We start from the raw sequence: 27714 nt of genomic DNA on the forward strand, positions 1-27714 counted from the left end.
AATGGACAGGAAGAGGGGAGGCACCTGAAGGACATGGAGAACTTGGAGATCATGGACCGAAGGATTAGAAGAGTCAAAAGCTGCTCTCTCCACTGTATTTTGTAACTAGCATCTGAAATGACACTTGAAGAAAGTGTGATTATATCTGCTTCTTAGATGAGAGTATGTCTCTGACAGCTAAGCTCGCTTCAGAAAGACACTTGATCCTTAATCCTGAGACTTTTCACCCATGTAACACTTGCAAAAGCACCCATTATCATCTGGATGCAATTTAATGGTTGATTTAAAGAGATAAGAAATTGAACAGAGTGGTATAGTATGGCTGCTGCTGCTGCATATTTTCTTTTCTTTTCTTTTTCATTTTCTGCTATTTTTTTTTTATAAACCTATTTTATAACCCTTTATAAATGTTTTATAAATCATTAGGCTTTAATTGATTTTGATATTTTTAATATTACAATTATTAACTATTAATAAATTTAAAATTAAAGTTTGAAAATCTCCAACCGACATGGTCCCATTCAAAATCTAACCCAAATATTTGCTACTGTTGTCAAAATATTTCCAAAAAATGTTTTCCCTGTATATATTTTCAATGATAATTGATTTTCTCTTTTATTTCTTCTATAACCATATTTACATAGCAAATAAATGGTTGCATTGTGTTAAGTTGCATTGTGTATCTATAAATGTCATGTACTGTAATTTAAAAATATGAAAAATTATTGTATAGCAGACATAAAAAATTCTTTCAGCCTTTTTGACACCAATACAATATATATATATTTTTTTTATAATTTTTTATATATATATACAATATGAAAAAGCCCTCCTGAACTGATATGTACCTCTGGTACTTCTGGTGTGATAAAAATAAATAATGATATTTCATGCTGTACACTTTACAGAGCTTAAATAGTTTGTACACTTATTGGAGACCCCCGGAAGTTTGCCGAGGACCCCTAGTTGGCCCTGGGTACCAGCCCCCTGATTTACAATCACTGCTCTAAATGGCACTTGATTTGGATCTAGATCATTTGACATTACATAGCATCTTAGAAGCCAATTATCTTTATGTTAAACCACTGACCCACTAAACTTGTGTTTCAGGCTTAACTACAGAAAGCAAAGTGGATGTCAATCCTTCCTAAACTGAACAAACTACAGCTGTACTTTAACAAGGAGCAAAAGATGCTATATTTACCCTATTACTGCCAAGCCATGATAACAAGATTATACCCTGCTTTAGATCAAAAACATCTAGAAAAGCAAGAAAAAACAGCAATGCTATTTACAAACACTATGTTTTCGGAACCTGCTGTTCGCCTTCAATTTTTTCCAAAGAGCTTTAAAAGCCAGCACTTCTAATACAATTATCTCATCTGGAAATGTACCAGCGGAAGAGTGAAAGGAAGATAACCAGGCCTGGAGCTCTGGGAGTCCCGGGGCTTTAAAATAGCATCAGCCATCAAAGACAAGGGACAACGAGACAGGGAGATGGGCCGAGATTGGTTTTCTTGTGTCTTGCACGCTCTATCTGCTTCTATTCCTCACTGAGAAAGAGTGAGGGACAGATAATCAAGTGCGGGCATGCAGCGGGCTGCTGGATTGTGGGTAGAGGAAAGAGCAGAAGCTCTTTAATAGTTTAGAAGCGCTCGGGTAGCGGAACCCCCACAGGGAGCCCACGGCCAGCCCACCACTCATGTCTGGGGCAGCTCCCTCCTGTCCTTTCACAGGGCCCTGAAACTCCATTTGCATCGCAAGCCCCAGGATGGTAAACAAGCAAAGATGCAAGAGTGCATGAGAGAATAAAGGGAAAAAAATCAATTTGAATGGTGCCTAATGATGCAATTTAGCTTTGAAATGATGCAGGCTAGCACATTGAGTTCAAGTGTGCTGATGTGATTTACACTGAATTCATGAAATATATTCAAATGACGGAGTGTTTGGAGAGTATCAAATCATAAACTCAAGGAGACTGCTGGAAAATCCAGCTCAAGCTAGTAGCGGTGTTTTGAAACATGCTACTGTATCTAGTTCATGGCTGGTCCAAGCTCATCATTAGCTGGTTCCATTTCAACCACAAACGAGGCAGAAAATTCTCAAAATAGTTTATAAATTTATAAATAACTATAATGAAATACTGATGACATAATTGCTTACTGTGGTCTGTGGTGTTTAGTAGATGAATCTAAAGATAGACAAATATGGCAGTGACAATGCAATGGCACTTTTGCACTCTGTACTCTGAATGATATTCGTATTTTGAGTGACAGCTAATCCAGCTGTATTGTGGGATGCAGATGGTGCCCTGAACACCTGTATCATTCCTCATGGGGTATATCTGTGCAAAACCAGTGGAAAGGAACTCTCATGTGATAGACACAGCTGGGATAAAATCACACAGGAGGGTAGAGCGAATAAACAAGGCAGGTGACAATTAAGCAACATCACTTGCATTCATGCTAACGTAGTGCACTCCTATTCAGAACAACTGCTTGAACACATTGTAACAGTTCAATAAACAAGAAATTAACATTAAGTAACTTTTGCATTAAAAATGGCCAGGTAGTTTGTATTTTATAGGTTAGAACCAAAAGTTAATTGGGAAGAGTGTGCATGAGTGAAACAGAACAACAATATCAATTTATTTTAAATATCTTAAGGTTTGGACTGGAACTAAATATCGTACGCAGCCACAAAAGTGTTCAGTAACTCATTTATCTATTTCTTTCTTAGTCTAGTACTGGAGTTTTACTTCAACACAAACAATTCAGAGCACAGTTCAGTATTAGTCTATAATATGGCAGTCAGCATGGGATTGATCGACAGATAATGAGGCATTGTGGGATTGAAAAGCCCCTCGGCGGCAGGGAGCAGGGGTCATCCTGTGAGAGCTCTGTGAGGGAGACATTGGCTCTGGGAAATCCTAATGGCACCGACATCATGCCATTATGCTACAAATTACCTGCCGGCATTAGTGTCACCCTCGGCCCAATCATTTTCTAGCCAAGATCAATCTGAGCTGGGGTCTAGCCGGCCCTCCTCGGGGGCCTGTCCTGGCAATTAGCTATTGATTTTTTTAGCCTTTTATTTTCTGAGGCTGACGCTTTGCCGGCTCCACGCCACTTTCTCAGAGCTGCCACATCAGGCCGGAGGCTGTGACACGGCTGAGATGGTGAACAGTCCTGTCAGGAGGTGAGGATATACAGGCAGAGCAGCAGGTAGTCACCAACCTCTGCCACAGAGCTGAACATCATTGATTACAGTAGGCTGAACGGGTCAGTGCTGCTGACAAACCACCTAAGCTATGGCACAACCTGTACGCCAGTTCCTTTTATTTATTTATTTATTTTTATTTTATTTGTTTTTGACAAAATGAGTATCATCATGGTATACCAACAAATCTATCTATCTATCTATCTATCTATCTATCTATCTATCTATCTATCTATCTATCTATCTATCTATCTATCTATCTATCTATCTATCTATCTATCTATCTATCTATCTATCTCAGATATATTCCAGACTGTCTCAGGTTAAATTTGTAGTTTTTAAAAATAAAATAAAATAAAATATTTTATAGTAATAATTATTTAAAAAATATATAGTATTTTTATTTCTATTTTGTTTTTTTTTTATTAAATCAATAAATATATTACAGCAGTAATACTACTTTAGAGTACAATTTTAGAAAATTGAAAGATTTTGTACTAATAATACAATACATTTTCTTGCTGCCATTTTCTTGCAGAACTATTTTTTTATTATTTCATGTAAATATATTTTAAATTTAATGTTCAAAAGCCATATTCTCATATTCTGGTTCTATTGACGGTATTTGTGGCAAAAAATTGAATATTAAAGACAGAAATTGTTTTGATTGTATACACACAAACACACACAGATTCAAATCTAGTCATATTCATATATTCTTGCTTATATCCTATTGCATATTTGCTCTTCATAATAAATTCATTTTATATTTATATTCATATAACATATTTAGAAGCTAAAAGATTTACTGTAGTTGTAATAAGCTGTGCTCTATATACAACAATGTTAAAGAGTCAATAATTTCTTCTGGGACCAGTCAGTGCTTCTCTCTGTTTGAGTGTCTATATTACCTGCTATCTTACCTGACATGGTTATTTCTTTTTTTATGTGTGCTCTAAAGGAGAAGGACGAGTTGAAATTATTTTCCAAAGTAATTGACACAATGCCAACTATGCTGTGAATACAGCTTAACTTGTATTGAACCTGGAACACTCCTTCGAGCTGCTGAAAATCACAGGTGCTATGAAGAACCCAGAAAGCCTTTATAGACTTCACAAACAGAAAAACCAAAGAGCAGACAAGAGGAAAGGCAACTGAGAAATGAAGATATTTTTCCTCAACAAAAAATAGCCTGTAGAAATAGAGAGAGAGAGGGAGAAGAAAGAGAGAAAGAGAGCCAGTGAATAAAGGCCTGCCAGAAGTCTAGCTGTTTGCTCAGTTATCACCACACACAGAAATGTCAGAGTGCTGCTGCGTTTCCCCCTATAGGTAACTGTCCTCCCAATTCAGAACAAAATAAACATTTCGCACGACACACGCAAAAGAGTGAGGATGGAGGTGGGGAGGAGTCTGCAGAGAAAGAGAGATAAATTGATACATCAAACCATATGTTCATTACTGCCACCATCAACAATGACCCAATTTACTTTCCTAATGCATGTTCCTGGTTTTATTGGCTCTGATTACATAGAGAGTGTTTGGAATTGAAAAACACATTTACAAACAGGTGGGACTCTCAAATCGAGACTCCAAATTGATCAAATAATGTCTGTATAAACAAATTGTCAAAGTCAAGCCCCTTAACTATTATTGCGCCAAAGTAACCATAAAAATAGAAACAGTGACAGAAGTAAATATAAAAGACAGTGATTAAAATTAAATAAAAAATTAAAATTAAATAAAACAAAATAAAAAATAGGGTTTTAATGTTTTTGAAAGACTTTTCTTATGCTTGTATAACTGATTTAAATACAGTAAAATGTAAAACAGTGTAAACAAAGGTGAATTTTCAGCGGCCATTTCTCCAGTCTTCAGCGTCACATTATCCTTTAGAAATCATTGTAATATTCAGATTTGCTGCTCAAAGAAAGAAAGAAAGAAAGACAGAAAGAAAGAAAGAAAGTCTTATAATTTGAATGCTAAAAACAACAGTTGTGCTGCTTAATATTTTTATGGAAACCTTGATAAAAAAAAATTAAGATCCTTTGATGAATAAAAAGTTCAAAAGAACAGATTTATTTAAAATAGAAATAGTTTCACATTGTAAAAGTATTCACTTTATCTATCTTCAAACCAACTTCCATCTATAGAGTCTTGCCCTACATTTTGTTGTCATTGAATGTCGTTTTACTCAGCAGTTCATCTTGACTTGGCACTTTATAACACTGTCAGCAGTAAACACGTGCACACACATGCATGAAGTCGCAGAGCCTTGCAACTTGTTGAAAAGGCAGCTTGCAGAAAGCTTCACTAATCAGGCACCATGCTGAGCTCTTTAATTTCTAACCTGTGCCAGCGGTCATGCTGATTGCATGCAGGCAGGGGGTAGGGGCAGAATATCTTAAACCCGAGACCCGAGTGGGAGGCCCATGACTGTTGGTTCCTGTGCTGATTAATGTAGGCTTCTTTAAAAAGCTCTCAATTCCCATTTTTCATTTCCTCTCCGGACACACACTGGCAAAGTCTTGTGTCTAACAGGGCCTTTGAAAAGAGGCGTTAAAAAAGCAATACACATTCATCCACCCTTTGCCAGGCACTCAGGAGAGTTCGACATAGTGGAGAAGGCACGCTGTGCACATCTGCACTAGTACATACACAAGCCTAAAGAGGAGAGAGGAAGTCACCGAAAAAAAACCAGCCCCTGCTGTGTGCACCTGCACCCACAATGCACTGCACACATGCTCCTTGACTAGAACAGCGACAATAGCAATCTGAACAGGAACTCTGCACCTCTGAACAACTGGCCAGGACACGACACTTTGAAAATAATGAAAGCAACTTGTTTGATTAATATAAAAGATAATGGAACTATAGAAACACAGCTTTTATTGATGAATGGTGTAAGGCTTTTTAAATGATACATTTATTCTAAGGAAAATTGTTATAATTGAGAGGCAATAGACACTAAAATGGATCTATTCTCCATAAATCATGTATCTTCTCCATTAAGGTATCTTAAAAGGTGATAGGCATGGCAATGAAAATGTAGCAAAGAATAAGAGCCAAAAAATAAATTAACTTAAAAGAGGCACTCAGTCCTGATGGCAATAAAGTGTGAAACAGTGAAAGACAGTGAAACTTTTTTTTTTTTTTTACTTTATATTAAGAAAGAAAGAAAGAAAGAAAGAAAGAAAGAAAGAAAGAAAGAAAGAAAGAAAGAAAGAAAGAAAGAAAGAAAGAAAGAAAAAAAAACACTATGCACTCGCCTCTTCAGTTCAAGTTATATGCCATTTCAAATCTATTTTTCCAATCTTGGGATTAATAGAGAGTCTAATAGAGAGAAAGAGTATAATATATATATATATATATATATATCTATATATATATATATATATATATATATATATATATATATATATATATATATATATATTATACTCTTTCTATTTATTTTGACACACACACACACACACACACACACACAAGTCAACATTTGAAGTGGATTTTCATCAAAGTTGTCCTAAAACCTAAAACCAAAATGTGTTCTTGTCTTAGGACAACTTTGATGAACTTTTTTGATCCACTTCAAATGTTGACTAATGTTTACACACACACACACACACACACATATGTGTTTATGTATTTGTATATATTTATATATATATATACATACATATATATACATACATACATATACATATTAGTGCTGTCAAATGATTAATCGCAATTAATCACATCCAATATAACATCCAACGTTTTTGTTTACATAATATACAGTATGTATGCGTACTGTGTATATTTATTATGTGCTGTATATATAAATGCAAATACATAAATGTACTGTATTTCAGAAAAAAAATTATATATATTAGACATTTATTTACAATATAAATTATATTAATATAAATATTTCCACTCTCTCTATAAATGTGTGTATGTGTGTGTGTGTAAACATTTTCAAAACCTTTGTAATATTTATTAGTATATAATATTTTAGAAATGCACGGTTTACATAGTTTATATTTCATTTATACATTTTATATATATATTTATATATATTTACACACACACATACTAGTATATGTATTTTTCTTTAAATACTACAAACATTAAAACTTTTTTTTCAGATTATATATACACAAAGTAAAAATAAATGAATGAATTAATGAATCATTGCATGAATGAATAAATGAATAAATAAATGGCTGAAAGACATAATGAAAAATATTTTATTATATAAATATTTCTGTCATGACAACTCTCGGAGAGATTGGCATGGTAATGTACATGACAAAGTTAATGTATTTGGTCATGCTGTGAACATGTAGGAAATACTGCTGCTGCACATATAACACATATGAATAACCCTGTAGCATACGTGAATCACCTTGTAGCAAATCTATACAGGTGGAGCTGGGGATGGTGGAGTGTTTCTGAAGTGCGGTGCAGAACTGCTACGCAAACAAAGCCAGGTATTTGAATATTGAGCAGTGAGCTCATTGGCTACAGATACAGGAGAGAACCAATTAGCTGTGCAATGTGATGATGTCATTAGGTCAGACTGAGTTAGAACTATCAGACTGCGCCATCTAGAGTTTCATGCCAGAACTCTATATTTAACAAAAATATTTTGCATTTTTATAATTATTGCAATATACTTATTAAATTGTACAAGACACAGCTTTCCTATATATAGACACAGTTTCTGACTAAAGCCAATGAACAGCGCTTGGCCTGTGGGTGTTTATCTTCTCCCTGGTCGCATGAAGGTCTTAGTTTAATTTCATTAAGTCTTTCAGCCAAATTTAATTTCCTCTTTTGACGATTAGATAAACCCACTTTGCTTAACTAAGTTACAGCAACTCTGGAAGCAGGGGGAAAGTTTCCCACTGTTAGGGACTCTCATCTCCTTCCACCCTAACTCACTCCTGACTGAGCACACATTACTGTTCCCGGGCTAAATGTATCCGAAACAGGCACATTGTATCCGCCTACTCTACCTGTGAAGAACTGGATCGGTTCATCCTGTCCTCATCACTGATGTCTGAGGCTGATGTCTGTTTGTTTACGTTGTAATGAAAGCAGCGCAGCCCACTCTTGACAGAGAAAAAGATCTGATATGATCTCTCTGCTTGCTATTCTCATTGATTTAGGGTTCACATTCCTGTTTGAGCTACAAGGGTATGTTTAATTGTTTGTGGGGTGTATTTTTGGTGCGAGTGTGGGTGATGAAGGTTGGCGAAATCCCTTCTTTTAAACTCTCTGAAACCATGTTTCTTGTGTTTTGGGGACTTTATGGTGACATGCCACAAAAACCATAAAAAAAAGTACAAGTGGAAAAGAAGCAAAGTGCTGTGATGGAATTGCTGCAGAATCATGGGAAAAATGATTAAAGGATTGAGAAAAGGAAGTGCAGTGCTAAGGCCTCTAAGGACAGGGTTGTGTCTCAATGAATTTCTTATTTCTGGAGGGCAAGGGACTGAAGAGAGCGTCATGCAGTTTGTAAATGGTCCAATTCTTTTTTGATTTATCAGACACATCATGAAAACAATGTAGTATTGTCTTGTGGCGAGATAAACGCCGGCTGCCATTTGTGAGGGATGCTCACGATTAGCTAGTCGACGATATCTCTGCAGCGCGCGGTGTGAACATACATGCACAGAGATAATGTGTTTGCTCATTAGGGATGACTTCCAAAGTGTACTACATTTCCTTTTTTTAAATAAAACATGTCCTTTTTGCTTTATAGCTATACTGAGAAGAAACAAAATAGATTATGCGAAACCCTTTGCAAATGCTTTATATGCCATGATGTAAAACACATTATTGGTGTTGCATATTCTTCATGTAGTAAGATGATGAAATCTGAAAAACTGATTTATTTATTTATTTATTTATTTAAGTATTATATTTTCTGAAGAGAACTGAGTGATCTTGGCCTGCAAGTGCAAAATTCAGAGGTGGCTCCTTACTGAACTGAGTGAAAAAAATACAATATATATATATTGTATTTTTTTCACTCAGTTCAGTAAGGAGCCACCTCTGAATTTTGTATATATATATATAATTTATTTATTTTTTTTCCCCTTTATTATTGTAGTCAGCATTGCCATCATTTATTGTCACATTTGACCAATTAAAAAAATAAAAATAAATAAAACCTTACTGACTCCATACACTTAAATTGTAATTTATATAAACACAGAAGCAACATTTTTAAACGTAAAAAAAAAAAATAATAATAATAAAAACACTAAGCTAGAAAGGAAAAGAGATAATTTTGTTTTCTAAAAATTTCAATTGGTTTCACGCCAATAACTCAACTGCAAACTTTGTTGTCAACATAAACCATGCTTATCTTCATTGCAAATGAAACATCATTGAGAATCACTGCTCAGATCCCTTCTTCAATATGGCTATGGGATATTTACACCAGTTCTACCATCTGCCAGGTGAAAATCATACATTCACTCAAAGTAACAAGCACACATCTTTTTAACCTGCCAACAAAATCTGAGGAACAAAATAAAGGAGATTCAAACCCAACTAATGAGAAACCACAAAAGTTACAATCTTTATCGTCCACAGGCTACAGTATGTTCCATCAAACCGAACCATATATTCTCTTCAACCACTATTATCAAAGACTTTTAGACCCTTAGTCAACTCTGATCTCGACTTTCTTCTTCCAGTAATCAGTTCCCTAGATACATCCATTCCACCTGCAAGAGCATGAGCACTGTTAGGTCAGGGAAGAGTACCTGTGGGGGAGCCCTCCAGAACCTCCCCAGAGTAACGCGGCTCCTTGAACACCGGTCGGTTGTCATTCTGGTCAATAACAGACACGTCCAGGTCAACTGGTCCCTCTACCAATCTGCCACTTAGGTCAGTGGTGGATACCTGGAGCTGTAAGAGAGAGAGGAAGAGAGTAATTTACACACACATGTGCAAAAAGGAAAGATTCAGCTGTTTCTGGCAGAAATTGAGGAAATAACGTGCTTGGTTGCTTTCAGTGTCAGTATCAATGTGAGATGATTGGCAAACAGTTTAATGTAAGAATGAAACCTAAAAAAAACTTTCGATGACAGGATTTTTAATAAAAGGAACATCCTGTGTTGCCAGCTGAAGAAATACAAATGTACCATGTTTAAGAATAATCAGGTATATGGCACAAACAAAAACAATATCCAGAGATACACTTCACACTGTTCTCTCTTTTTCTTCCACCATTTGCACACCGATATGACACAGTGGGGTGTTTCTTCAATTACAGGCCCTTTTGAATGTTAAAAATACACACTTTTCAAAATTACTAGTTTATATAGTTTGCATACTATAAGTAACACCAGAACCACCATGAATAAATGCCATTTCTACCTCAACTATAATGACTCATTTGGGATGGAAATTAAATTAGCAATTTTTTAAAAGTAAAATACACATCTTTGTCTTCAGGCTAATTTCATACTCAGCTTCTGCATAAAACTGTAATTTGATTGAAAATTAGTTGAAATTAGTGTCATCTCAAGCATAATTGTAATAGTTGAAATTTTGGATTAAAAAAAAAAAAACTTCACTTAAAGCCTTTACATATAATACATTATAAAGGGTTTTTAAAGGGTACAGTGCATTATAATTATTCATAATGTGTGTAATACATTATATCTTGTCGTACATAATTATAACCAAATTTAAAATGCATATTATAACAATGAATTGATAAGTGTTATAATGTATTAACTGTGGTTACAATTATTCATGAAATTGTACAATGCATCATTACAAGGCATAATTGATGCATTAAAACTACTTTTATAATGCATTATAAATAAATGCTTTAAGTAAAGTGTTACCAAAAACTTTTGTCCGTGCTTTAATTTCTATGAAAATGTATATAAATAATGAATATTTACATGGAATACATAAGACATAAAAATGCCAATTACTGCAGAAACAAACAGACATACAGACCAAACATGAAGCAAATAGTATGGATGTTGTTGCAAAAATGGCAGATATGGACTGCAAGGGTCTTTAGGACGGCCTCATGGGTAATGGCTACCTATGCTGCCTGTGGTCAGCAATTATTGGAAGACCTGAGTGGAGATGAGTGTTTGTCTGTGATTGCGGCTGATCTGTGGTATGAAAGCCTGTCTGCTCTAATGGTGCTGAGGAGAAGAGATACAGAGAAAGAATGGATTACTAGTTCTCAGAAATACACAGGCAATTTATGAAGGCACTACACAATTTGATTCAGTTGCCCTGCTTCTTACATGTCTGAAAATGCTAAAACCAGATTATATATCAAATATTCATGACATATTTGTGCTGACAAGCAATGTATGATTAGGTGTGATTTTAATGCACTTTTTATGTGACCATAAGCTAAAGACTGTCATTAAACATGTTTTCACAATCACTTCCTGTCCTGCAGCCACATGAGTGCATGAGAGTGAGGCAAAAATATTTTAATGAAATTTGCCGACGCAAGTGACAAAGAAATTACTCAAATTAAAACTGAAACCTGTGAACTTGCCTCGTTTGAATTAGCTGATTCAAAGCTTTAAATCAGACCTTTGAATAGATTCATTCAAATCTACTGTGTTTTATTTTAATTCTTTTGAAGATTTGCTTGCATCATCACTAAAATATTTTCAACAGTGGTATTTTACATATTTTAAAATGTTGTAATAAATACAGCAAGAATTCAGCAAGGCCACATTATATTTATTGAATGTGAAAGCAAACACATTTAAAAACAAAACAAAAAATAATAATAAAAAAAAAATGTTATGCTCTTTATTTTCATATGGTTATATTGGTTCTTATAAATTATTAAATGAAAATATTAAATACCATTCATCTTTCATTTAGTTAAAACAGCAAAACAACATGACTGGATTACTTTTAACTATATGTACAGCAGAATTACCACAAGATTTCAGAAAGGCCACAGTAAATTTATTGAATGTGAAAGTAAAGACATTTATAATGTTACATTTCTTAGATTTTCATTTAAATTAATATAAAATTAAATGTTGTTATTTTGAATATTCCCAAAGAATCCTGAATCAAATAAATAAATAAATAAATAAATAAATAAATAAATAAATAAATAAATAAAATAAAATCATTGCTGTTTATTATCATATTGTTATATTGGTACTTATAAATTATTAAATGAAAAGATTAAATACTATTCATTTAGTTAAAACAGCAAAACAAACATGTCTGGATTACTTTTAACTAGATTTTACTGTATTTTGCAACAAACATTTTGAATCTTAGTATAGTCAAATTGCTGAAAAATACGGAGATATAATTTCTGGGACAAGCAGAACCGTGTACCCTCGGCTAAATTCAGTATTTATAACAGGTTTTATGTGAAAGCAGACAATTTGCTTAAAGTGTAATAGTTCACCCAAAAGAGGAATAGTTTACCCCAAAAAATTAAAATTCATCTTCAGACATCCTCAGGTTACAGGTCCAAACCTGTAAGATTTACTTTCTTCACACACAAGTTATTTTGAAGAATGTTGATGTTGAAACCAAAAGGACAGTTTGGCAAGGACATGGTTAAGTACATGAAGGGTGAACTATCTCTTTAAGCCTTGTTTTTCCACAACTCTTTCTCATTATCCCATTTTCCCAGCTTGTTTTTGCCTGACAGGACCAAAAATCCTCCCTTAGAGGCAACGAGCCAAACCACAGAGTCCAAGGTGACTGAAAAAAGAGGTAAACCCGTTGGGGAGAATAGATTCATATAGAGATAAAGAGAAATTGAGAGACTGGAAGCCATACACAGCCTTAAAAACAGGTAGACAACGCAGAGAGCCATGTGGGGAAAATGAGAATGAATATGAAACAACAACAACAGCGCAGGGACGCGTCTGGGAGTGTGACGGGAGGGGTTCGTGAGAAGAAAAGGAGAGAAAAAAGATTTATCTGCTTTTCACAGTGTGAAGTTTCACAAGGGCCCACCTGAGAGCGCGATGATGGCTGAGGCGCTAGCATCTGCCTCGCTTCTGTGCCTCAATCTCTCAGTCCCACTGCCTCAGAGCTGGGCCTCCCCAAAGCCCACATCACTTATTCATTCCTCCCTTCTCTGAGCGGTGCCGTAACCGCGTGCATTCCGCACACCCCCGAGAGGTGCACGACGCAAACCAAAGGCAGCGAAATGCATAGCACGTCCTGTCTCTCTGTCTCAAACACAAACGCGAACGCTTGTACACCAAACATCATACCCCAGCCAGACATATTACGGCTTACTAGACGCTCCTGAGCAATTGGCCTGTGCAACACGTTAACCTGACGCAAACCACTGTCTGATAAAAGAGCTCAGAACTCTCCTACTGGGCACCTCTAATGCTCCCCTGTAGACTTATGTTTTATTTGCGCACCTGTAGTCTGTGCTGAAGCAATGCTTGGAACTTTAGTTTGGTGAGGGGAGGAAAAATAAAGAGTATGTGCTGACAGTCTTGCACTTTATTGCCTCCTTTGTACTCTTAAAAAAGTTTACTCTTTACAAGTAACATTCTAGAAGAAGGATGTGTCCTTCTTATAGTACATTCACCAGGTAAAAAAATTACTTAAGCAATGAATATCTGATGCCATGTTGTTAAAATGGCAACTTTTTTAATTTATTTATTTAAATTTTTCTTTCATAAAGATGGCTTTTTTGTGCCCTTTCCATAACTCTTTGTTTCCAATGTCTCCTTTCCATCAACCTATGTGCACAAATTATAATGGAAATAAAAGCTAATATTTGGTCTTTATTCTTCATATAAACTCTATATACTTTCAAAGCATGTTTATTTATTTTTTTATTGTTATTATTATTATTTATTTATGCATTTATGATTTTCTTTTTAAGAAAAGGAGTACACCGCCATTCAAAAGTTTGAGGGTAATTTGTTTTAAAGAAAGTAATTAAAACTTTTATTCAGCAAGGACAAATTAAATTGACAGTAAAGACTTCTGCATTGTTACAGGAATTTTAAATAAATGTTATTTTAAAACAAGGTTATTTTAAAATTTCCCTTCTTCAAAGTATCCTGAAATAAATAATAAATAATAGTTTCCTAAAATAAAATAAAATAAAATACAATTCTTCTTCTTCCTCCTCCTCCTCCTCTTCTTCTTCTTCTTCTTCTTCTTCTTCTTCTTATTATTATTATTACAATTTATTATTATTAAAATTATCATTAATTTATATTATATAACAACAAAAAAATACAAATAAATCTTTTTCTATCAAATCAGTATATTTGAATGATTTCTGAAGGATCAATCTAAAGACTGGGGGCTGCTAAAATTCAGCTTTGCCATCACAAGAATAAATTACATTTAAAAATAATAATAATAATTTTGAATTCTGATATTATTATTTTTGTTTTACTGTATTTTTTATCAAATAAATGCAACCTTGGTAAGCATAAGATACTTAAACCAAAAATAAATATCTAAGCAATGGTGGGGCTGCATAAAATAAGAAATCTTACAAAAATTTGCAGGTGCATTTAGGCAGGTGCTTTTAAGAAAACTACTTACAATAAGTAAATAAGCAATTTGTCATTGTAAGTTTCATATTATACAAAAATCTACTTTTAAAAGCTCCTAGAAAGGCACCTGTCTCATACTGTGACTCACAACTTCCCTGGCTCAGAACAGGAACATTAAGAACTCAAATTAGTGGTTCGTAACTCCTAGCTGCGTTAACGGATGATGAGTCTCCCCTCCCTTCTCACCCCAGTGGAAATGACCAATGATAGCATTTGCCATTTTGCATTACCCTAAGAGCCCATCAGGAATGATCCATTACGCAGAGTGGCCAAAACGGGGGAGTTCCTCGCTCTGCCAGCACATTACCAGAGTGCTGCGATCGCTGCCAGTAATGCATGACATCACTCTCATCTGCTTTCTCTGTCTCTTGCGGAGGCATGGGTCAGTCTAATGCTCAGATCTAATGCTCTTAATGATACAGACTCCCCACACCAGAGTTTATAGCAGTAACGGTTCGATACATCATCACAGCCTGCTGCTCTGAGCTCCAGCATTCACAGAGAGACAACATTTACTAGGGTCCACACGACTAGTCGATTAGTTTTGCCACTAGCTGACGTGTTGCCTCTCCCTTTAAGTGTATGTAAAAGTCTTCTAATACCTTAAATGAATAACAGTTGGTTCAGGGATCTTAAATAAAATACATACTTCATCCACTCTTTCCTACTGCTATGATCCCCCAAAAAGACACTCTTTTTGATAGTTGCACTGTGATCTAAAAGTCTGACACGACACTGAAAATCTAGGATACAATAAGCCTGGAAGTAAATGAAAGAAAGAAAGAAAGAAAGAAAGAAAGAAAGAAAGAAAGAAAGAAAGAAAGAAAGAAGGAAAGACCCCCCTCCCCCAACTAAGAAAAAAATCTAATTGTGAAATATAAACTAGCAATTATTAGATAGTACACTCTAGGTTATGATAAAAAGTCACAATTACTGGAATAAACTGCAAAACAAAGTCGCAATATGAGATATGAAGTCACAAATATGAATAATAAAGCTGCAATTCTGAGAAACAAACATGAGACATAAAATTGCAAATACAAAAAAGTTGCAATTATAATTTAAAATAAAAAGTAATAATATTCATTCATTCATTCATTCATTCATTTTACTCTGAAGCCATGCTAATCAAATGTAAGCAAATATTATTATATTGTAAAAGTCTGAAATGAGCTGTTTGAGATTAGTTTCAATAAATGAGGTTGTGATACAGTATTTACAGAGAACTATTTAAATAGATTTTTCATGGAATGAATGAATAAATGAATAAATAAATAACACTAAGATATGTCTCAAAATATCTTATGTTCCACAAAAGAACGAAATTCATAGTTTTGTAACAACATGAGTTTGAGTAAATAATAACAATTTTTAATTTTGGGGGTAAACTATCCATTTAATTTCCAAAGACTTAAGAAAATTTATGAACCTTTTAATTCATTTGCATTTTTTAAGAAAATTGATCAGTACCTCCCTCGATTCCCTCAAATTCTAACATTAATCTTGTCAGCATGAACTGTCAACCCTTTCCTTTACATCTTTTATATATGTATTCCTTTTAAATCTGAAGCTGAACAACATTCATAGCAGATTAAGCTACGGCAAGTGTGGTGCACACATTACAGCAGACATCAAACATCATTACACCCCGTCAGACCCCCCAGCGTGGCTCATTTTCAGTAAAAAAGGCGCGTCAGCGCACTACAGGAGCTCACTTCTCAGCACACACAGTTACAGGCCTCATTTTCAGGAGACATATGCTCACAGGCATCCATTGTATCAACTATGCAATCATCCGTATGGGAGAAGGATGAAACTTACATAAGGCGACTTCAAAAAGTAGCACCCTTTGCATATACAGAAGTCTGATTCCTTTTAAAGCACCTTTGATATTCCCAAACCCTCTCCCCACAGAGACGCCAGCCTTAACTGGCAGTGCTGCTGCTGTTTTCTTCATCCTATTGCCCTCCCCTTCTACCACCTGCTCTTTTTGACTCTCATCTGACGGGTGTTTACATCCCTGTCAAGTGCACTTATACCCCGCTGGTGTTCGCACGGACCCTGTGAACCTTAAGACACAGGAGACGGACAAGTGCTTTCTTTCCCCTCACCGCAGTCAATGCGTCCTCAGGTGATCCGCTACAAAACAAACAGCACAAACATACTGAAATCACTTCAATTCTGAGGACAACAGAAGACTGGAAGGAACAGTATATGGTTTTTCCTTGGACAGTAGTAGATGTGATAAATTGATTTTTTTAATGTTTATCTATTGATTAAATTATTAAATTAAATTGATTACATGCTATATAACATTATAGTTATGTTTTTGCAACCATTTTAATTCTACTTCCCTACATTTCATTTCAAAATTGCAATTCCGCATCTTGCACTAAATATGAATTAAAGGGTATTCTTAATTCAGTTCTGAATGCACAACCCTGGTATCCATACAAATTGCTGAACCTAATGGTTATACAGTTTTCTTTCTTGGAACTAAATGCATTAACAACTGAAATGATCAGAATGCAAATGCTATAAAATATTAATCAATTTGCAGACCTACAGTAATTCTTGTAATGCTGTAGGCAGCCTGTGCTGGTGTGATCACTTTACATTCGGAGCAGGCATCCGGCCATTGGCATGCATTCTGGCTGTTACACTACCATGCAGCCAGTGTCAGACTGTCTGTTTTGCTTAGACCACATCTGTCCGTGTTTCTTCTGTTTGAATTTACTGTCTTTCTAGTGACTTTATATTCCTCCAAATCTCGCTTTCTACTCTCTTTATGTCTGAACTCACCACAAAAAAGGACCACAGTTGTTCCATTATTGGCCAATACTATGCAAATAATATTCACCCATACCCTTTCCCACTGGGCCATTCTACTATATATTCATCGCTCTCACATCAATATGAAGAGAGGGTTTCTTACAATAGCATCATCAGTATATTTAAAGGGATAGTTCCATTGAAAATGAACATTCTGAAAAATGAACTATTTAACTCAGTACCCTTATTAATTATTCATTATACTGAAACATCACCAATCAACAAGAGATCAATGAGAGGGTTTGTGTGCAGCACATGTGGCCAGACTTGTCATACTATGAAGGTTGTTATCTGCTCTGATGGATGGAAATGATTGCCAGCTGTCTAGCGCACACCACAGAAACCATACACCATTATACCTGACAGTGACTGAGTCATGACACAACGATACAATTAAGAAATCTGTTCATGCATGCAGTTGCAAACAAACACTTGAAAATACAGCATTTGTCTCTCTACACCTCATTAGCTGTGTTTACAACAATAGAAACAATAATCTAACTATTGGCTCTAACTAAAGACAATCATATGAATAACAAGTTGCCAAGTAAACAGCAATTTTCAATGATCTTAATATGAATAATTACACATTTAAAAAACAAACGCTATTATATTTAAGACATCTATTAGACCCTCTATTAGAAGTTTATCCTACAATTTATGGCAAAACACGTGGAAATGCATTTAGTGGCAAACTACAAATAAAAAACTAAATACTATAGTTGCTAAAATGTAACATGGCACCTTTGCCAACATTTCCATCAGGTTATTAGCAAACATACTCATGACAACAAAATAACAACATCAGTGTTAACAACTAGAGAACGTTTAACTAAACAGTGGCCGATGGGACCCAGTAACCTGTCCGTTTCTGGTTAACGTTTCATCATTTATGAGGTTTATGTTTGAAAATCTAGATTATTTTTATAAACTGTATGTTTTAATTGTAACATACTTTGTTTTACATACATTTTCATTTAAAATTAACACTTTTATTCAGAAAGGGTGCATTAAATTACAGGATGCATTAAATTATAAATAGTAGATGCATTTCAAATAAAAATAATTTTATTTATTGATTTATTGATTCATTGATTTATTTTTACTTTCTGTTCATCAAAGAAGCCTTCATAAATGTACCATGGTTTCTACAAAAATAAATAAATAAATAAATTCAGGTAATAAATTACATTTTAAAATATATTAAAACACAAAAAAGGTAATTTAAATTATAATGCTATTTCAAAATATTATGTTTATTTTTTTTTCTATTTATTTATTTATTTATTTATTTATTTATTTTTTATTATTAAATGCAGCCTTGGTTTGTTTTTTTTTATTTAAAAAATATATTGATTTTGTTTAAGTGTTGAATCAGTGTGTAAACTATCCAAGAACATTATTCCCAAGTGCTGTTTCTACTGAACAACATTGTAATATCAGCCTGAGAATCCAACATGAATGTGTTTATTTGTTCTAAAGTTCATTCCTGTGGGATCCAAGATTTATATTAAATCTCTTCTGCACCATTCGGAATGTAAACTTGAGTTTCAAAGATTAGAAATCTCATTCAGCACAAAAAAACAAAACAAAAAAAAAACACTGAAGCGTAACACTCTTGCTATGCCTATGAATGATTCCTATCTTCCCAGAATTTTAATTTTTTCAGACTGCTGTGCACAGTGCTTTGTGGCATGATGAGCATCTCTGTGACATTTTGCCAATGACATGGTTCAAAAGATTATAAAGTTCCATGTTCATGTTAAAGCCTCCCGGTAAGGTTAAATTCTCCCGACAGTGTCACAGCAAGAGGCAGCCGCCACATCCCAGTACGCCTGTAGAAATATTCCTCCTCATTTCAGCCCACTGCAATGCCTGTTGTTTCATTATACCAGCGAGGTCAGAGTTAGGTAGTTACCAGCGAGGTAGTAGTTTCTGCTAGCATCCCTAGAAATTTTCCCAAGCGAAAATTGGAGTGTATGAGCAGACAGTGATTTCATTTTATTGTGTGTGGGTTGTGTGAGAATGAGAAAATTGGGGTCTTCACAACAGTGAAAATTATAGATGTTCACACCAATAGCTTCTCTAGCTAAAATTAGCTTCTAGACACTATTACGCCATGTTTGTTAGCTCATCATGTCTTCATAATACAGAATTGATAAGGATATAGCCTCCCTTCCTATTTTTCTCTGCAAAGAATATGACAGTCTCATGTTTTCTATGAATTATATCCACAGAGTAGAGGCAGAATGGAACACAATGTTTCTGATCATAGATACTGTTTGCTGGGTGCAGTAAAATATTAATTAATGAAGACTTTTTCAAACTGTTTCCCCTTTCATATTTTGCCTGAATGGCTTTACCCACGTAATATGGATTACATCCATGTCATATTCATCATTCTCTTACAATTAATAACGAATAAAACTCTACTAAATGAATAAAACATTTTATTAAAATGGTAGTGAATAAGTAAAGGAAGCTATACATATTCTCAATATGCATTCTTTGGAGATCTCCTCTGAGACTCCAGTCCACTGGGCTGGACAATTTTGAGAGGTTCCCCCAATAGAAATCTTCAAGGAATGGATCTGAATGTGACATTTCCTCACACGAGTGACTCCCAGCAACATTTAGCAGTTTTGAGTTATTATAGTCAGAAAAAAAAAAAGCATGTACAAATAAAAGACTGCATAGGCGATAACCATGGAAAAATGAATGGGAAATTTTAATGCTTAATATGGTGGCTGTAGAAATGAATATCCTTCCCTTCAGTTAAAACAGCAAGTTAGAGTTCTAAAACTCAAAGATGAATATATGGAAAACAAGAAACCTAACAAAAAAACGTGTTAGTTGTCTGCAAAAATACAACTTTAATCAAAAACACTGATTGAACTTAACAATGAACACTCAAAACATTATGCTGTTAAGATCTGTCCAGAATGCTAAGCTTTCATGAATAAAAAAGCCATATGGGAAGGGCACTCACAGTTGACCCTCAAATACAAAGAACCGGCTGGTAAGAATATAGTGGACAGACTTCCTATGAAGACTGTCCAGCTGGAAACAGAAACCCTCACGTAAGATGTCCGAATACAGATGGAGGTTGGATAACTTTTGAGACATATTGAAAGAAAGAGAAGGATGGATGACTAAAATAATAGCAAACATGATAGCAGACAGTACACATTTAAATGACAGTTGTATGGTGAGAAAATTCAAATTGTGCTTCCAAATGGCAACAGCTTGTATTATTAGCCGAATACATATGAGGGCTTGGCTCTCAGGTCTGGTTCTTCATGTTTCTATTCAATGGAAGTAGTTCCATAGTCTCTGATGTACAAAATAAAGAGGACCTACAGTTTTCAGCACTTTCTACTTGTAGCAAAACAAGAGGAGATGCAGTCTTAACCAGCTAGCCATGAATCCATCAATGTATCCTTCCATCCACTGGGAAGGCAACTGTATTGCTTATGCTGAATCTCAAATTTCAGTGAGCTGCTGTTGGGAGAACAGATACAGTAAAATAATGAAGTCAGGTTTCATGCCTCCTTTAGAGAACAAAAGTTATTCTGAAAGCTAAATGAATCGATCTTGTATTTCAGGATTTTTTTTTTTTTTAATTACTCTGCATGAGTATATGTACACCAAGCAAAGTAAGTGGACTTGGGACATCTTGCCAGGGAACTCCTGTGAGACAATCTCTAATCCACGATTCCTGTTCACATCTGCTGTGTGTCTGCATGGACTTTAAATATTTCAAAGAGCCATCGGAGAGCAGCTGAGCTAGCGTGAGTGCTAGACTCATTTCCTGTCTCTTTCTGCCGCTCATTGCAGAGTGAAGAGGAGAGAGGCTAATGGGATGATAAAAAGTGAAAGCAAAGGTATATTGAAACAGCAAAACACTCTGAGGAACTTGAAATTTATTGCAGCTGTTACACAATATTACTGTGCACAGAGTATTTGCTGGGTTATGAACAAACCATGCATCTTGTTTTTCTGCAAATATAGTCCAGGTGCAAGTGCTTCAAACTGTAGGCCTCGTTACTTTGTACATTAGAGACTGTAGGAACTGCATCCATTATCAAAGCGGCATATGGAAGCATGAAGAACCAGACCTGAGGGAACAGCCCGGACACAAGCCGCTTCCATTTGGAAACAAGCTTTGGATTTTTCCACCATACACAATTTATTGTAACTTCTGTGTTAATGTATTCTACTGTCATGTTTTCTCTTATTTTACAACTTACAGTGTGGCTAAAGTGTGTTGGTATTGCAAGTTCCCAACAAGAGGGTACAACTCTACACAACCAAAGCAGATAGTTTTGCCAGCATCTTAAAATTTACTGATCATCCAGATTCTATCATCAGATGTATCATCAAATTCATTCTTAATATAAACTCTCAACACTGTTTCCAGAAACAAAGGAGCATATAGGAACATTGTGACAATTTGGGAGCAACTAATTGTAAATCTTAACAGATTGACTCATGAATATTAATTAGCTGATGTAATATTCGCCCGGTCACACTAACTGATTTGCAATCCATCCTTAAGACAAGACAGAGTAGTTTTTTAACATAACCTCACTTTTCCTCTAAGCACTGTGGGAATATTTAGAATGCCGAAAGCATCATGATTGAACACTTATTGATTAGATTACTACTTGTATTTTAAAAGGCTCATTAATCTTCATGAATATGTATGAAGTGCACATAATTAGTGAGCATAAAAACAAAGCAAAAACATTTGTTTTCTCCATGACCATAAATTATCCACTTAAAGGAGTAATTCACCAAAAAAGGAAAATGTGCTCACCCTCAGGCCATCCAAGTTGTATATGAGTTTGTTTCTTCTTCAAAACAGATAAGGAGAAATTTAGCATTGCATCATCTGTTCACCAATGGATCCTCCGAAGTGAATGGGTGCCGTTAGGGCTGTGCAAAAAATCGAATACGATTTTCATGCGCATCTCATCAGTAAAGACGCTCCTGTAATTAGTAGTATATCTCCAGCACGTGCGTTCAGATCAGGGTTGCCAGGTTTTCACACAACAATCCTGCCCAGTTGCTTCTCAAAAATAGTCCAAAACTAGCCCAATCGCGTTTCCAGGAGGTTCCCAGATAAAAATTGCATCCCGGGGTTAAAATATACGTTTTTCGGCAGGGTTCCCTTGGTAATATTCACATTTTAGGGGCTTAATATCACGTTATTGGTATTGGGGTCGCTTCTCGCTTCAACCCGCGAACATGAAAAACAACCACAGACTTGGCAACACTGGTTGGCATTTACTACACAGAGCCGTAATTCACCGACAGTCTACACAAAATTGATTTTAAAATCGCAGGCGATTCTTTGTCGATTCTGAAAGCGATTTTGTGTAGCTTGTCAGTGGACTACGGCTCTGTGTAGTAAATGCCGCTCCACCTGAACCAGTGTTGCCAAGTCTGCGGTTGTTTTTTCATGTCCGCGGGTTGAAGCGACCCCAATACCAATAACGTGATATTTAGCCCCTAAAATTAGAATTTTACCAAGGCAACCCTGACAAAAAACTTATATTTTAACCCCGGGATGCAATTTTTATCGGGGAACCTCCTGGAAACGCGATTGGGCTAGTTTTGGACTAGTTTTGAGAAGCAACTGGGAAACCTGAAAACCTGGCAACCCTGATCTGAACGCACGTGCTAAAGATATACTACTAATTACAGGAGCGTCTTTACTGATGAGATGCGCATGAAAATCGTATTTGATTTTTTGCACAGCTCTAGGTGCCGTCATAATGAGTTCAAAGAGCTGAGAAAAACATCACAATAATTCACAAGCAATCCACATGACTCCATTCCATCAGTTAACATCTTGTGAAGTGAAAAGCTGCATGTTTGTAATGAACCATTATTAAAACATTTTAAGGATGAATGTGTTTATTACAAACATGAATGCTTTTTGCTTCACAAGATGTTAACTGATGAACTGAGTCGTGTGGATTATTGTGATGTTTCAGCTGTTTGAACTCTCATTCTTATGGCACCCATTCACTGCAGAAGATCCATTGGTAAACAAATGATGGAATGCTTCATTTCTCCATAATGATTAAAAAAAATCTCATCTACATCTTGGGTGGACTGGGGGTGAGTAAATATTCAGCAAATTTAAATTTATTGGGTGAACTATTCCTTTAAAGGGTATTTTTTTAAGGTTCTGAGAAATACAATAAATGAAAGGAGGACAAGTACATCTGAATCTCTCTTTTTTATATAAAATACTGATTTGCATAGGTATAAATAGAGTGACTTTAAAAGAAAAAAGGGATGAGGTAAGGTGATGGAATAAACGATGAAAGAGTGAAAATGAGAGTAGAGGAAGATCCTTTATAGCAGCAGCCAGATAAAAATAATTGCTTGCTGAAATGTGTAGAAAAAAGTCACCAGGGCTTTGGGAGGTGTTTCAGACTAGAGCAATGGCTCTTGCCTCTCTAAAGGCATTATTCATTCACATTTGTGTGGTGGTTGCTGTCGCCTGAGAAAGCCTCTAAGACCGGCTCAGATCTTGCCCTGCAAGTCCCTTGACGTGTGAGCAGCACTTCCCTTTTCCAATAACACAACTCATTTAGAGACCTGTGGGGCAAGTGAAATGGAAGAGTGCCATTTTTTCCACTTTTTAAAGAGGGGCATGACAAAACAATCCACTCTGGAAGTGTGCATAAATACATCTTCATTTAGGGAATCACTCCCCCAAGTAAAGACATATACTGCAAAAGACGCAAACACAGCAGAAACAGAAAAACATTTTGAGAGAGCTCTTAATCAGAATCTTCCATAAATAAACTAATAAGGGCATACGTTGCAGAAACTACACATTCTCGGCCGGCACACCTACAGACCGCCCACTAAACGTCTGATACATATTACACACAAAAATGGTAACATGCTTTACACAACTACCAGGATTCTTGCTGCTTCAGACCAGAGGTAGGCCAGAGCGCGGTTCAGTTGGGCTCTGGTACGGTACGCATGTAGTGTTAGTGCTAACCGTGCCTGAGCGTGGAACTTCTGATATATGCAGCATGATTGCGTGTAACGTTACATTTCTTAGCGGCAAAAGTGATTTTATTAGCAATATATTGTAAGAGGGCCGTGTGTTACCGTGTCCCAAATGACTCAAAATAATAAACCACAAAGTTAACAAAATAATGCACCCCACTGTGCTGAGAGAGAGCACTTCTCCGCTGCCTTCACGTGCTTTCGGAAACTTCTTATTTCCCACTTATGAAGTCATGATTATGAGCTCCTTGCATTCTTTTCAGTTAAAAATAACAATGAACAGTGGTTTGTGAATGTTGTTGCTTAGCCTAAATAATTTTATCGGGAGCGTTCATGTGAGCGCTGCTGCAGGATTAGGCCCACCCCAAATGCTCTCATTGGTTGAGACGCGTGATGACACCCATCCCAAGCCAGTACTGATCAACATCCCACCCCTACTGTGACCCATGGTTTGTCTGTATGTGTTTTCAGAGCCAGTGAGCAATGGGCTTTCAAAATAATAATAATAATATAAAAAAACACTGCATTAATGCATGATACAATAATTGTTGGCATTAAGTAATTAATGCGTTAATATCGACAACATTATACAACAGTTCTTTCTGGTCCTCAAATTTGATTGGCTGGTAAGAGTGTTGATATTAGAGTGCAGGCGTTTCAACATTTGTACCAAACGTTTAAACAAACTTTTTTTTTTTTTTTTTTTTTTTTTTTTCTGGGGCCTGAAATGGAGGAATTTGGGTCAATACTGCTAATTAAACAGTATTTTGCTGACTGTGTTTTTGTGCTGGCACCTTGGGGGGTTTAGGACTGTCATATATAAATAAAGCTGATAATAAAACCACCAGTAGGTGGCAGCAAATCCCTGTTTTACTAAATTATTTATTGAATCATTCAAATCAAACGATTCGTTCAAAACGGCTGATTCAATTAGAAATGAAACAAGTGAATGAACCGTTGAATCACTGGCTCACATGATTCGTTCAAAAACGGATTCATGCAAGGAATGAAACACCCATTGCTCTACACTGTTGTATAAAATTATTAGCGTATTTATGTGCTGATATTCAGAAAAGTATATTGCTTGTGCATTGGATATAATAACACAAAAACTCATACATGGGTATTTTTTCTATCATTGATTGAATTATAAGGGCATTCTAACTGCATTTTAATGGGCTTCATCGTGCAGTGAATTCTTCTGGACTCTCAAGATGTGTTTTTTTTTTTTTTTTTTTTTTTGATGACATACTCGTCAGCTCTCCTATCGTCTCAGTCCCTCACAGTCACACATACAGCAAAATGACATTATGTGAGGGGAATGTCTTTAAATTCTAATCAAGGAAAAAGCATACCTTCTGTTGTATTCTTTTTAAAGAACTTCAGAAGTTGCGCTTGAACAATTTTGCATGAAAAATGACGGAAACTTGCTTCAGCTTGTGCGCATCTTGTTACAATACTGAGTTCTGATTGGCCAATCGCCGTTATTTAGTTCGTGAATTATCAAGTAGAGAATTTGTAACATTTAATTTGCACAATAAATTTTACATAATACACAGCATTATTAATCTAAAGGGGATCGTTGGGGGGATGCTTTTTGTAATTTTTTTCCACTAGAGGGATGCCATCCCTCCTCAGTTTGAGCCCTGAGAGATTGATCTAAAGAATAAATGCTTTATCAGATGCAGGTAATCACATTCATTCAGTCAGTCTCTCTCATAATACTGTACTACATATAATACACTGCTTTTAATAATACAATAAGCTTTTAATTAAGCAACTCGACCTTTCTTTGTTACTAGTTCTAAAGTGACGTTTTCAAATTAGTAACGTATGCTTGGGCTCAGCTGTTAAACTGCCAACTTTAGATTTAAAACCATGGCAGAAGGAAGTAGTTCTGCACAAAAGAGGGCTTTTAAACACACTCTGTTGTTCCTAATTTATTTACACACTCATGTCGTCGAACTGTTGTATGAATGCAATATCACACTCGTAGACGTGGCCTTGTTCCTACGGCCGAATCACAGCCATATTTATCTTAAGTAAAAATAAAAATAAAAATAATACATTGCACATAACATTCAAGTAAATCTCGTCTTCAGAGCCTATGGACATGGAAAGATTTAAATAACCTTCTTAAATACTGTACAGCCACAACTTCTATGCAGATTTAGACATAATAGACACTAGTAGTTTGTTTTAGAGAAAAAAACTCTGTACAAAGAGAAACTTCTGACAAGCATTGCTCTGTGGCACTAAAGCGTCTAAAGACTTTAAGAAAATATAAAATGGGAAATACATTCACACAAGCTACAGATTGTACTGAGAAAAAAAAAGTACACTTCATGGAATTGGTTGCTCAGAAACTCTACAAAAAATCCTTTTGGTTTTCAAAGCCTCAAATAAGTAGATTCTTGAAAGAAGCGTTCAAGACAAAAGTGTATTTCTAAAACAAGAGAGCTGCTTTTCATCATTCAATATTTATATGTGTCTGTTGGTACATATTGAGTTTTACTTGAAAGGCTGAGGAAGAGGTGTTATCTTCAGAGAGAAAACACAGAAAAAAGCACAAAAAAAGAGAAGGTGAAAAATAAAACTGACAGTTTTCCTGTGTGCAGGGCAGCATGCCTTGCTCACTAATGCCCAGTAAATTACTGGCCAGCCAAGCAGAAAGAGGAGAGAGATTCGGAGGTGAGCATCACCTGTCTCTGGACATATCTCCAAAGCCAGTCATAAATGAAGTGGACAACTGTCTGGTTATTCTTCTCGCACGGGCGCACTCCATCGGAGGAATTCAAGGCCGCGTTTGCAGCACAATCAAACTTTTTTCTTCCTGTTGAGCCCTCCACCTGCCTCTCTGATTAATCGGAAATCCCCCCAAAAGTACCACCCCTTTATCCTCAAGCCAAGCAAGCTGCTGGCCTGAAAACGCCCACCGATCCATTAATGCGAAATGACACCCCAGCCACAGCCTGTGCAATTCTGAAAATAAGATACATAATTAATTTAAAAATAAATAACATATGCAAAAAATGTACAGAAAAAGAGGTGAGATGCTTTC

The 27714-nt window shown here is 35.6% G+C and overlaps 1 protein-coding gene across 8 annotated transcripts in view; it reads right to left on the bottom strand.

Annotated features, from left to right (window-relative positions):
* LOC109108993 (cadherin-13-like) overlaps positions 1-27714 on the bottom strand; it is a 355177-nt gene that overhangs the window by 120823 nt on the left and 206640 nt on the right. For all 8 annotated transcript variants that reach the window (XM_042744284.1, XM_042744288.1, XM_042744283.1 and 5 more), the window contains one exon: positions 9981-10125. In XM_042744284.1, the coding sequence (XP_042600218.1) occupies positions 9981-10125 (145 nt within the window). The remainder of the gene's footprint in view (positions 1-9980; positions 10126-27714) is intronic.

The sequence above is a fragment of the Cyprinus carpio genome, chromosome B18 (assembly GCF_018340385.1).
Source record: "Cyprinus carpio isolate SPL01 chromosome B18, ASM1834038v1, whole genome shotgun sequence".
NCBI lineage: Eukaryota > Metazoa > Chordata > Actinopteri > Cypriniformes > Cyprinidae > Cyprinus > Cyprinus carpio.